Source organism: Typopeltis vanoorti, chromosome 17 (assembly GCF_054136105.1).
Source record: "Typopeltis vanoorti isolate ZY-2024b chromosome 17, IOZ_Tvanoo_1.0, whole genome shotgun sequence".
Classification (NCBI taxonomy): domain Eukaryota; kingdom Metazoa; phylum Arthropoda; class Arachnida; order Uropygi; family Thelyphonidae; genus Typopeltis; species Typopeltis vanoorti.
Genome location: NC_143565.1, coordinates 56,615,213 through 56,628,768, shown reverse-complemented (window position 1 = coordinate 56,628,768; position 13,556 = coordinate 56,615,213). Strand labels below are relative to the sequence as shown.

Here is a 13,556-nt window from a genome sequence, read left to right as displayed (position 1 = left end):
AAAATATTTTTCTATGTCTGATAATCAATTCCTACTCTGCTATTTAGATCCCCCAACAAGGACCAACCTTTCCTTTTCCTTCTAATTGATTCTAAATCAATCTCAGTAATTTCAATAAACTTGTCTCGCCAAACTCTAAAAATAACTTGCATATTTATGGAAAAGTAAAATAAATCCATTAGGTGCTGATTTATTTTGAAAATACACTAAAAAGATATAAGAATCACTCAACAAAATCATTGTATAATATCCTATTTACACTGTTATAGCAGACAATATAAAACATCCAACATAAAAACGTGCTATAGCAAATTTCTTTTAGTATACCTGTATACTTGATGGGTAAACCTTATATTTCATTCTTAGAACTTGATATTAGGACAAAGGTGGGGAAAAGGAATATGATGAAGACATTTAAGCTGTTGAAGGGTTATTATCATATTAACACTGAGGAGATTTTTCATAAAAATAGAACGAGGAAAAGGAACAAGAACAATGAGACCATCCTTGGAAGTTGCAAAAGAAGGTGATTAGTAAAAGGGTAAGAAGTAAATTTTTTGCATGGAGCATGGTAGGAGCATGGAATGCATTTCCTAAGAGGGTGGTGAACATGTAGATTGTGGATGATTTTAAGAAGAGGTATGATAGACTTTGTGTTCACTAGTGTTGACCTCCCACAACGAGTCTTGTGACATGGGGATCAGGAAAATAATAATAATAAAAACATCGGGGGGGGGGGGGGGAATACAAAAATGTCGAAAATACATTTTGTCGATATACATCTAAACAGTAACCTCAAATTTCATTATCATTTTCTGGTCCAGAGACACTATTTGCTGAAACTCAACTTTTTGCCATCATCAGGGAACACACAGCATGCAATATGTTATGTGCATGCAGATACTACACTGGGTAAATGAGACCGAAGCATGGCAACCAAAGTGAGCCTGATTTCTTAAATGGTTCCCCTAGTGGGCTTAAAATTGGTGTTCCTGGCTACTGCGCTGAAGTTCTGAGGATAAGAGCTTCCCAAATTTGGGGCAGTTTCATGCAACAAAAGTTGTTGAGGTTTAAATAGTTTCTTAAAGTTGAGGTGGATTCTAGGAGTAGGGTGGCCTTCTTTCAGTATATCCTGTTGTGGGTGTCCAAAGCATGGTCATGGGACTTTTTCAACATTTCATAACATCGTGAAGTATGAAATGAGAAATGTTAAAATAAGCTTTAAACACTGTTCCATTATTGGCATCAAACTAGATGAAAGATATAGAGCAATTTTCTCCAAAATTTTATAAAACATGGATAAAATTTTATAAAATGTGAATAAATAAACATATTTTTCATTTTCTTTCATTTTTTAAAAATTTCTAATATACGTTTTAATGTTTAAAACTCCTACCATCTTTCCATTCACAGCACTTCACTCCTTTCAAATATTCTTCAACTGTATCTGTTCCTTGATGCTTATCTCGTGAATCAACTGTTGCCAATGATAGGATGTCATCATTCACTATTGATAGTGAATTTGGAAAACAAGTTTTCAAAAGCTAAAGAAAATATTTGAAATAAAATAAAGGAATGAAATTTAAAAAAACAAACAAACTTAGAAAATACTTCAAAAACATCATACATTAGTACTCAGATGAAAAATAATTATAATAACTAATACTTCTTCATCTTAGAAAGAGACAGATAATTATCTACTCCTTGTAAAATATAAGCAATGACAATTTAAGTCATTCATCACCCAACAGCACTGAAGCAAGTCTACATCCAGCCTGTATTCAAAAAAGGGAGAGAAAAGTCAGCCATCTAACTATTGACTCATTGTTCTCACCTCAGTACTTTCAAAATTGATGAAGGTTATCAACAATAAACTTCTTCATTACCCAGACACTCGACAGTTAATTAATCGATTCAAAGGCATCCAATTGTGTCTGGCTTCAAGGCCTCCTAAACAAGTTGCCATCTTGTGATCTCCCTCCTGAACAAACTCTGTGATTGGATTGGCAGTTTCCTCACTGCTCCTTCATTGCATGTCAAGGCAGATGGCTTCCTCTCATCACATTTCTCCATCAATGCTGGAGTATCACAGGGTTCTGTACTCTCTCTCACTTTCTTCCTCCTTTACATCAATGACCTTCTCTCTCTCTCTCTGAGTTCAAATCCTATTCACAGCTTCACCACTGAAGTACTTACTCTTCATTCCTCTTCCTCATTCGAGAAATCCTGTAGTACTCTAATGATAGAAGCCTCAAGATCTTCCATAATCAATGACTTAAACATCCTCAAATGATGTAAAGGCAACTTAGTAAATTGAGTCCAAAAATTAAAAGCCAACCTTATTATTCACAAGAAGCATCCTACCTCACTTTCTCTTACTTTTGATAATGTTCCAATTTCTTTTCAAGATCAGCTTTCTCTTTTTGGATTGACTGTCACATCCAGTTTACCCTGGCACAAACATATTACATATGTAGCCCCCCCCCTTAGCCTTTAAAAAGGTTGTTCTTTTCTGTTCAAATCATTACTTCACTTTTTCTCAACTCAGTCTCAGATCATAGTCTCAGATTGTACAAACCTTGAAATATTGTTCTTGATGAGAATATTCAGAAGATCGTAATCTGCTTAATAGATGACCATTTTCCATAGATGACTCCCTTCAGTCACTTTCCTATAAGTGCCCTGCACTGTGCCTTTTCTATGGGCACTTTCATGGGCACTGCTCCTCTGAGGTGTAGTTTTGCAGAATGAAGATGGTAAGGAACATCACTATCAGAACTAAGGCTCTGTATATTTTGAGAAGTGAATCTGGAAGGTCAAAAAGGCAATTTTGACTTTTTCTGCATATAATCTATTCTATTTGCTTAACTTTCCATGGAAGCAATGGGGAAGAATTATTATTATTATTATTATTATTCAGGCCTCCATGGAGTCAAAACACTCATCACGGGAGATCCTTCCTAGGAAACACAAAGTCTATCAAGACTCATCGTGGGAGGTCCCTCTTAGGAAACACAAAGTCTATTGTACTACTCATTAAATGCATTGACCGTTCTTGCTCTCACCACTCTATCAGGCAATGCATTCCATGGTTCAACCACCCTTCATGCAAAGAAACCAGTCCTCACCCTCTTGATCACAGTTTCCTTTCGTAACTTCCAGGTATGGCCCCTTGTCATCACTTCTTCATGCTGTTCAACCAAGCAAAAGAACTCCCCGGTATCAACCCTCTAACTACCTCTCAACAGCTTAAAAGTCTCAAACATATCACCTCTCCTTCTATTCACCAAACTCTGCATTCCACAATACCCTTGCTAACCACACTCCTGCCCAGTTTCCATGGATGGCCCCTAGTCCTCCCATCACCAATCCTGTTCTCAAAAATATCCTCTGAATTAATCTTATAGAAACCCATCAGCAATTTGAATGTGTCAATCATATCACCCCCTTTTCCGCCTATCAACCAATTTCTATATTTATTTGATATTTATTTATTTGATTGAGATATGTACCCTTACACACACGACCATGGGATGCTTTTTTCTGTCTTAAAATTTTATTATGGGTTGGCCTGTTTTGGCACACGGCGAGGTATCCGTAGAACACGTGTGTTTTATTGCAACAATTAAGCACATGTTCCTGTTTTTGGTTTATCATTTTCTGATTTATGAAAAAAATTTTCATTACTGTTGTGAACAGTGACCAGTTCACTTCACACAATTCACACCTCACTGAGTTAAGCGTGAATTGTAAATCTATAGTGAAACAAATTTGAACAGAAAAATACATTTCTAAAAAGTAAGTGTATGTAATTTAATATTATTTTACTTGTGACTTTTATGATTTTTTTTTGCTTTTAAACTGAAATAATTTAATTTAGGGTTTTGGGATTAATTAATTAGTTGATTTTTAATAAAATACACCAGTCCATTTTTTTTATTTTATGAAATTTTGTTAAAAACTGTATTAATTCCGAATACTTTTTTTTTTCCAAGAATTAAAGATCATTAAAATCGATGTAAAATGAAAATAATGTATTTAGAGTTTACATCAACAAATAATTACATTAAAAAAAATGCTAAAAGATGTTTATTGATGTAAAAGCTGTATAACTGAGAGGAGACCTTCACATAGTCTTTAAAGGAATGCAGAGAACCGACCAGGGCTTCTTACCTAATGTCCAATCCTCACCTTCTCGTGGTGCACCCTGTTGAGTATCTACTTGGATACTGAACGAACGAGGATGGGCTGGCAATTTTGGATTTAGCCGACCAAATTGTATTCTTATTGGTTAAACCAAAATAAAAAATGATGGTACAACATGACAAAATTTCATGCTGGCTGGGGCGTCGCCCGGTTAAACAAGGCCCCCGTTGTTTTCGCCAGGGAACCAGGCCGAACAGCGAAAAGTCAGCTACTGGAACAAATCTGAAAACAAACCCCAACTCAACATCACCAGAGTTAAAGATCGGTACTATCAACGTAAGAAGCCCGAATGGCAAAGAAATGGAGCTAGCTGAGGAATTAGATAAGTACCAGATCGACATAATAGGGTGACTGAAACAAAAAAGACCAAAACTGGTGAGATCTTTCTAAGCAATAAATACAAAATGTTATATTCAGGCAATGACAATCAAGGAAAAGAAGGAGTAACCATAGTATTCAACACAAAATACGAGGCTAATCTTCTTGACAAGTAGAGTAATGTGGGCAAATATGAGAATGGGGAACTGGACAATGAGACTTATTTGTGCCTATGGTCCCACAGAAGGTTCTACTAAGGTAGAAGTGGAGGAATTTTTTGACGCTCTAGAAAAGCAACTGACACAATGAAAAAGGAAAAGTTGGTCCTTGTTGGGGATCTAAATAGCAGAGTAGGAAATTATTGCAAGACATACAAAAATATTTTGGGAAAATTTGGAGAAAAGAGCAAAGCTAATAATAATGGCAAATATCTGTTGGATTTCTGCTCAGGACATGGACTGGTTATTACTAACACCCTGTTCAAACATAAAAATGTGCACAAATTCACATGGAGAGAAGAGGCTAGGAATAAGAAAAGTCTCATTGACTATGTGATTGTTGATAGTGATGTCTTCTCCCTGGTGCAGGACACCAGAGTGTACAGAGGATTTGAAATTGGAAATGATCACTATTTAGTCTTGAGCAGGATAAAATTGAATTTCATATTGAAAAGAATAACATGTAAGAAAGTTTTAAAGCGAATAAAAGTTGAGCAGCTCTCAGATGTGAACTGTAGACTAAAATACAGAAAGATTATTGAAAAGAAAATGAAAGAGTTTGAGAACAGGAATCAAACCTTGGAGATTCAGTGGCAAACTCTGAAGAAAACATTGATTGATTCTGCCAGAGAGGCATGTGGTGAGGTTGTGTGCAAGGATAAAAAAATCAGAACTCCCTGGTGGACACAGGAAGTTAAAGAGGCAGTGAAGGAAAAGAAGAAATCATATCAAAAGTTTCTGACAAATAAGTCAGCTTTTACTCTTACAGTATACAGAGACAAATGTAAGAAAGCTAAACAGTGTGTAAAACTAGCTAAACAAAAGTCATGGGAGGACTTTGGCAAGAATATAGAAAATAAATATCAAGAAGGTGGCAAAATATTCTGGAGGTTGTTGAAGAAGCTTAGGAATGGAGGAAAGAGTGCTGTAAAAGGAGTTAGAGATGATAAAGGTGACATGAAAACAGGAGAAAAAGATATCCTTGAAGTATGGAGTAATTACTTTGAAAAACTGCTAAATGAAACAAGCAGTGATGACAGCACAGTGATAAAAAACACTGACCAGGCATGCAGTCAGGAATACATATCCATACCTGAAGTAGAAAAAGCCTTCAAAGGCTTGAAATGTGGAAAGGCAGCAGGAGTAGATGAAATTCGATCAGAAATGCTGAAGTATGGTGGTATAAAAGTCTTACAGTGGCTGCACTGCATAGTTCAGAAAACCTGGACAGAGGGACGAATTCCCGATGATTGGAGTAGAGCTCTCATAGTACCCATATATAAAAAGGGAAATAAAACTGAATGTGAGAATTACAGAGGTATTTCCCTACTGAGTGTTCCTGGCAAGATCTATGCCAGTATACTTGAGAAACGATTGAGAAGAATTGTGGAAGAAAAGATGGGTGAAGAACAAGCTGGATTCAGGCCAAATAGAGGCTGTCAGGATCAGATCTTCACTTTACGACAAATAGTCGAGAAAGCATGGGAATATAACAAAGATCTGTATTTAAGTTTTGTCGATTTGGAAAAGGCATATGACAAGGTGCCAAGAGAGAAGCTATTCAATACGCTGCAGTTATATGGTGTCAATGGGGCATTATATCAAGCAATACTTAGTCTTTATTTGAGTTGTAAGTCAGCAGTTAGAATTGAAGAAAGTACAGGAAGATGGTTTAATGTTAAATCTGGTTTGAGACAAGGATGTACATTATCCCCTCTGTTATTCATTATCTATATGGATCACATTATGAAGGAAAGTGGTATTAAATCTGATATCAAAATTGGAGATGTCAATGTCAACTCTTTGCTTAATGCGGATGATGTTATACTTCTAAATAAATCCGCTACAAGTCTGCAAGATTCTCTGACTAAATTGAATAGCTGTTGTAATAGATATGGTATGAAGGTCAGCAATAAAAAGACAAAGACAATTGAAAATGTCAACTGTGTTGTGAATGGAGAACCTGTGGAACAAGTAAAACATTTCAGCTACTTAGGCACAATTTTTACTGAAGATGGTAAATTAAATTTAGAAATAGACAACAGAATCAGCAAAGCTGGTATGGTGGGAAGTCAATTGAATAAATTCATATGGAATAAGAGAGAAATTAGTCGGAACACTAAATTAGCTGTATACAAGACAGTGTTCAAACCAGTTTTAACTTATGGATCTGAGAGCTGGGTCAGAAGTAATACACTTGACCAAAGACCAGAAGTCCTGAGAAAGATTAGAGGCGTGAACAGATGGCATCAATGGCAATATCATATTAAAAATGAGGATATTAGGAAAGAACTTGACGTTGTCAGCATCCAGGAATGCATTAGCAGAGCTAATCTCAGGTGGTATGGTCACTTAAATAGAATGGGAGAGGAAAGATTAGCAAAACAAGTGTTCTCTGCCAGGTTGGCAGGAAAATGACCCAGAGGAAGACCAAGATATAGGTGGATTGATATGGTACAAAGTGCCTTAGACGATAGAAATATAAGATCTGATAATGTTGGAGTCTTGACAAGTAACAGACGGAAGTTAGTAATGATGTAATTTTTTCATGTAGTACTGTCATATCCTGTACACCCCTTGAGGGTACATAGCAGGAATTTGATGATGATGAACTTTTTTTTAGGACAGCTCAAATTCCCCACCACATTCTCCAGTGACTCTAGCGCCCTCCAAATAGGGAATAGCGCCCTCCAGAATATGGAATATACAATGATGAATTCTTTACTGGTCACTACCCAGGTCTGGGTAGTGACCCTTTTCATAATGTAGCATTATACATGTCCATAAGGATATGTGCTTCATTAGCACATATCCTGAGCCTCTATTTATGAGTTGCCCAATCATGAAGTTATTTCACGTGGAAACTTTTTTTGCTTACACTGAGATAAAGTATTAAACCAAGAATATAACTTCTTGGAATTTTTAATATATAGTATAACCAAGTGGGAAAGCTTTCATAATCTGTTGTCTGTGAATACTCCAATATTATCAGATCTTATGTTTCTGTCTTATAAGGAACCTTTTAGTGTATCAACCCACCTAAATCTTGGTCTTCCTCAGGGTCTTTTTCATGCCATCCTGATACAAAACACTTGTTTTGTAAACTTCCCCATCCAATTCTGTTAAAGTGATCTCTGCTAACACATTCCTGAATGCTAACAATCACAAGTTCTTTCCTACTACCCTTATTTTTAATATGATATTGCCACTGATGCCAAAAATCTCATAATTGTAGTCTCCAATCTTTGATCAAGGATTTGTGAGCAAGGGAGTGAGAAGTAGGTTTTTTGCATGGAGAGTTGTGAATAACCGGAATGCATTGCCTGAGAGAATAGTGTCTTCAGAGAATTTGAATGTGTTTAAGGCATGGTATGATGAGCTGTATGTATGACAAAGGCAGGCTATAGGAGAAGTAGAGGAACTAAAGACCAAACAATCATGAGATGGATTATGGAAAGAACAAGAGAATTTCAGAAAGAAGTGGTCATCTGTTTTATTGATTATAAGAAAGCTCATCATCATCATCAAATTCCTGCTATGTACCCTCAAGGGGTGTACAGGATATGATAGTACTACATGAAAAAGAAAGCTCATGGAGATAAAATAGTTAAGAAAGATAAGAAAGCTTTTGAAAAGGAAGATAAAATAGAAATCATTGAAAGTTACGATTTACTGGAGTTCAGAATCAGAAATGATGGTAAATGTGAAGATGAAATTAAAAAGGATAGTCACAAGAAAAAAGCGATGTTAAACCAGACAAAAATTATCAAAGATAGAGGTGTGAGTAAGGCCACAAAAGTTGGAACTGTCAAAGCAATGGTATTTCCAGCAGTGATGTATGGCTGTGAAAGCTGGATTATTAAGAAGAAAGACAGAAAGCAAATTGATTTGTTTGAATTATGGGTGTGTAGGGGACTGTTAAGAATCCCACAGACTACAACAATGACTAATAAGAAGGTTTAAGAGATTATAAAGACAGAATACTCCTTGGAGGTGATGATTGTTAAACAGAAGTTGATGTAGTTTGAACATATTATGCAAGTTGATGAATCATGAGAAAAGGCAGTTACAGAAAAGGATTGAGTAAATGAGAAGAGGAAGATCACAAAAGAGTTAGATGGACAACATAAAATAACTTACCAACTTACCACTTACAATTGCTGGAAAAAAGGAGAGGAGGCCAAGGGGAAAGTAGAGCTTTTGTTCAAAAGATCACCAAGAATCAAAAACAACTGGATGACACACAACAACATGACATATAAGATCCCATGAAGTCACAGACTTCATGAGGTCTTAGGATAATAATAATAATTTTATTTCTAACACAGATCTCAGATCCATAAGTTAAAATTAATTTAAACACTGTCTTGTATACGACTAGTTTAGTGTTTTGACTAATTTCTCTCTTATTCCATTTACATTTATTCAGTTGACTTCCTATCGTAACAGCTGTGCTAATTTTCTGTTGTCCATTTCAATATTTAATTTGCCGTCTTCACTAAAAATTGTACCTAAATGTCTGAAACATGTTACTTGTTTTATAATTTCTCCATTCAGAAAGGAAGGTTAACATTTTCAACATTTCTACCTATTTTCACTGTCTTTGTCTTTTCATTGCTCATTTTCATACCAAACCCATATTATAACACTTATTAAGTTTAGGCAAGAAATCCTGCAAACTTGTATAGGTACTAAGAAGTATAACATTATCTGCATAAAATCAAGAGAAGAGATTAACATCTCCAATTATGATATCAGGTTTAATACCACTTTCCTTCATAATATGATTCATATAGTAGGTGACTGTGCGCAACCTTCCCTCAGATCTGATTTAACATCAAACCATCGTCCCAATTCTAACTTCTGATTACAACTCAAAGTCTGAAAAGTTCACAGCCTAAAAACAAACAAACAAAAAAATTTATAATTTCAAAATTATTTTTATTTTTCAACACAATCTCCCTTAAAACTAATACATTTATTCCAACGATGCTCCATTGCCATTATCCCATCTCTGTAGTGGTTCTCAGTAAGATCTGCAAAATAACCTTCTACAGCTGCAATCACTTCTTGATTCAAACAAAAATGCTGACCAGCGAGGAAGAGTTTTAGTTTTGGGAAGAGATAGAAATCAGAGGGAGCCAAATCTGGGGACTACGGTGAATGTTCCAACAATTCATAGTGCAGATCCCTTAATTTTCCCATTGCCAAAACCTTTGTGGGCAGGTGCATTGTCTAGATGAAAAATGATTTTTTTCTTCTGCAAACTGGGTCTTTTCTCATGAATTTTTTCATCTAGTCTGGTTAAAAGATCAGAATAACATTCCCCGGTTATTGTTTTACCCTTTTCAAGATAATTAATATACAAAATGCCTTTAGCATCCGAAAACACCGATGCCATGACCTTTCCTGCTGATGGAACCAACTTTGTCTTCTTTGGTGCCGAACAACCAGCTTCTTCAGTTTTGACTGCTGTTTGGATTCTGGTGTGTAATGGTGAATCCAAGTCTTATCCATAGTAAGACTTGGATTCACCATTACAAATCTTATCCATAGTAATAAATTGAGGCACAAAATCAGTTTTATTCTTGTTAAAAATGCTCCAAGCACTGTTCAGAGATTTTCATGCGAGTGCGTTTTTGATCTGCTATCAGCAAGCATGGCAACATCTTGCGCAAAGCTTTTTTATTTGCAATTCATCATGCAAAATATATCCTGCATGTTCTTTTGAAATGCCTATAGTCTCAGCAATTTCACACACTTTGACTCGTCAGTCATCCAATAACATATCGTGCACTTGATCAATGATTTCTGCTGTTGTTAGACTTTTTGGACGTCCTTCACATGGATCCTCTTCAAGGCTGGTACAGCCATGTTTAAACTCGGCAGCTCATTTCTTAATTGTCAAAAACAAAGGAGAAGAGTGCCCATAAACTTTTATGAACTTCAAATGAATTTCTTTTGCCGTTAAACCTTCTTTTACAAAGAATTTTAGAACTGCATGATACTCAATTTTATCCATTTCAAGGGATACAGACAACACTTTTGCTTCAGACAGCTGTATAAAACAAACCACTTGATAGAATGACTTGCAATTGGATGCTTATGACAGATGTACTAACTTAGAAAAAAAAAAATCTTGCCGATAGTGTTGCCATCTATGGTCGAGGCCGAGAACTTTAGCATTGCAGTTCGCAATCTTTTGCTATTTGGCCCCTGAACTTCAATTTCCTAGCTACTAAAAGTCCAAGATCCCTAGTCTAGTCACTTTCTTTTAGCATAATCTTACCAGTAAAATACATAATTGGAATAATGTATTAAATCTCATTACACCAAAGTGCATACCTTTATATTTGCTAATATTGAACTGATTGATTATATTGATATTTAATGTCATTTTGATAAAAAGACCTCCTACTTTGACTCCATGGGGTCTTGGGTAATAATAATAATAATAATAATAATAATAATAATAATATTTTTTTTGTATTTTTATTTATCTTTATGCATTTGGAAACCATGTTCTAGAGACCAAACATGGGACTTTTTTCCCCCCAAAACCACTTCAAACCTCCAATAAGCAGGGTGGTGGTTGTCTCACACCGAGTAACAAAATTCATCTCCCATATAAAGACAATCACAAACATTTATGTCCACAGCAGGATTTGAATCTGCAGCCTGTTGGTTAGAAAGGAGATAAAACATTAACTACTCAGCCAAATAGACCATCAACTATACCTTTGTGTTTGTATGTAGAATCCTATCACATGCCTTGGAAAAATCCAGAAGTGTCACACTATTATAGAATATAAACAGATTGCTAATGCAGAACATACTTTTAGCAAACATGTAGAAAGGCTTATGTGTTCGTCGTACATGATGTTTAATTTTGACGGTATATATCAGAACACAGAATTATAAGTGAATAATTATTTATTGACTTATTGCTGATATTTCACTGGTGTTATAACCAGCATCTTCAGAGCACAATAACACAGTTTGTCACAGCATGAGACTACAACAACATGGTGTAACAAGGAAACTAGTTTACAAAAAATTGTAGCAACAACACAAAGACTAAAGTCCTAATTAGGTGCCCTCTATATTAAAAAAAAAGCAAGTACTAGTTATGTCTTAAGATGACTGTCTCCCAAATCTTAGGCAAATTTATATAGCCATATTTGTTGAGATTCGAAGTATGTTTCGAGGCTTCTGTTGCTTCTAAGAACAATCTCTTTGACTTGTAAAAGCTTCTGTGCAGTACTTTCGTTTTCTTCCAGTTGATTCTGTGTGCAGGGGTATCCAAAGCATGGTCTGCTAGGCCGACTTGCCATAGCGATAGTGCCGGATGTATCTTTTATGTTCACTGATGTGGATGTCCACAGTTCTTCCTGTTTGACCACAGTCAGCTTGTGTGATCAGACTCCTGGATGTGATAAAGGAGGGATGCTGTCCTTGGGTGAATGGATGAGAGATGCTAATTTGATATATGGTCTGAATGCGGTGCGTAGTTGTTATTTATTGAGAATTCTAGATATCTTTTCCGATGTGCCTTTAATGTATGGTATGGTAACTGTTTTATTGTAGTTCTCCGTGGTGGACAGTGGGAGGGGTTTCTTAGGAGCATTTAGTATTTTGTTTATCTTATGTGGATTATAGCCACTGGCCAAGAAGGTGTGGCATATGTGAGCCAGTTCAGCAGCAAGAGCACTGTCATTGGAACAGATTGCTCTCGCTCTGTGGGTTAGCGTTTTTAAGATACCATACTATTGAGAAAGGTGATGGTGTGATTGTTTGTGTAAATATCTCCCTGTATGTGTGGGTTTTCTAAAAACTGAGAATGATAAGGAACCATCTGGAAGATGTGTGATTAGTGTATCCAGGAAGGGCAGACAGTTATTAGCTTCTAGTTCCATTATAAAGTGGATTTTTGCGTGTTGGCTATTTAAATGCAATAAGAATGTATCCAATGTGCCTGGGCCATATGGCCAAAGCATTGGTTTGAGAGTGGCTGTATTGATAGACAGTTTTTCCAAGGTGTTCTATGTAGAAGTTTGCTGGGGGAGGGGGGGGGAGCCCATAGCTGTGATGTTCTTCAACATCATAATTATCCTTTGAGTTGTATTTGCAACTTTATGTTACCTTCGAACTTCAAATTCCTATACACCAATATGCCAAGATCCCTTGCCTTCTCAGTTTCTTGTAACATAACCCCACTAAAAAAATATGCTGCTGGAAATCTAATCATACCAAAGTGCATAACTTTCCACTTACTAACATTAAACTGATAGCCACTTTTGTTTGCCCAAATACTTTCTCTGGAATATGAGTGTACTATAGTGGTTGTTTTTTGATGTTAGTGGTGTCGCAATATTGTGTATTTTGTTTACTGAGAAGACGGGGCAGATGCATAACGGTGGAAGACAAGACAAAGCTAAGTTTTCATTACTGTATTTAGTTTTATTTCATTTTATTTAGTGTACTTAATGTTTTGTTTTGCTCGTAATTGTTTACTTATTTAGCATTTATTTATTTATTTTTGACTTTGAATAATTAACGATTACGCTAGTAGTCCCTTGGCAATAACGAATGATGGCAGATTCAGCTGCAGTCGCAAATGGCGTGTCGCCAAGTCCTCTGCCATTTAGGCACTCTATTATAAGCAATATAATAAGGGAGTTTGTGGCATGCAGTATTTGCGGCATATATGCGTCTTGGGAATTGGATGTCTCTGGCTTGTGAGAGAGGATGGGGTGCGTGTGTGTTTAAAGTGCAGGCAGTAAGAGGAAATAAATGCAGCAGATATCTCAATAA

The 13,556-nt window shown here is 36.0% G+C and overlaps 1 protein-coding gene across 4 annotated transcripts in view; it reads right to left on the bottom strand.

The window, feature by feature from the left end:
• Positions 1-13,556, bottom strand: part of mtTFB2 (mitochondrial transcription factor B2) — a 148,039-nt gene that overhangs the window by 66,148 nt on the left and 68,335 nt on the right. For all 4 annotated transcript variants that reach the window (XM_090407067.1, XM_090407066.1, XM_090407068.1 and 1 more), the window contains exon 5: positions 1,397-1,544. In XM_090407067.1, the coding sequence (XP_090263193.1) occupies positions 1,397-1,544 (148 nt within the window). The remainder of the gene's footprint in view (positions 1-1,396; positions 1,545-13,556) is intronic.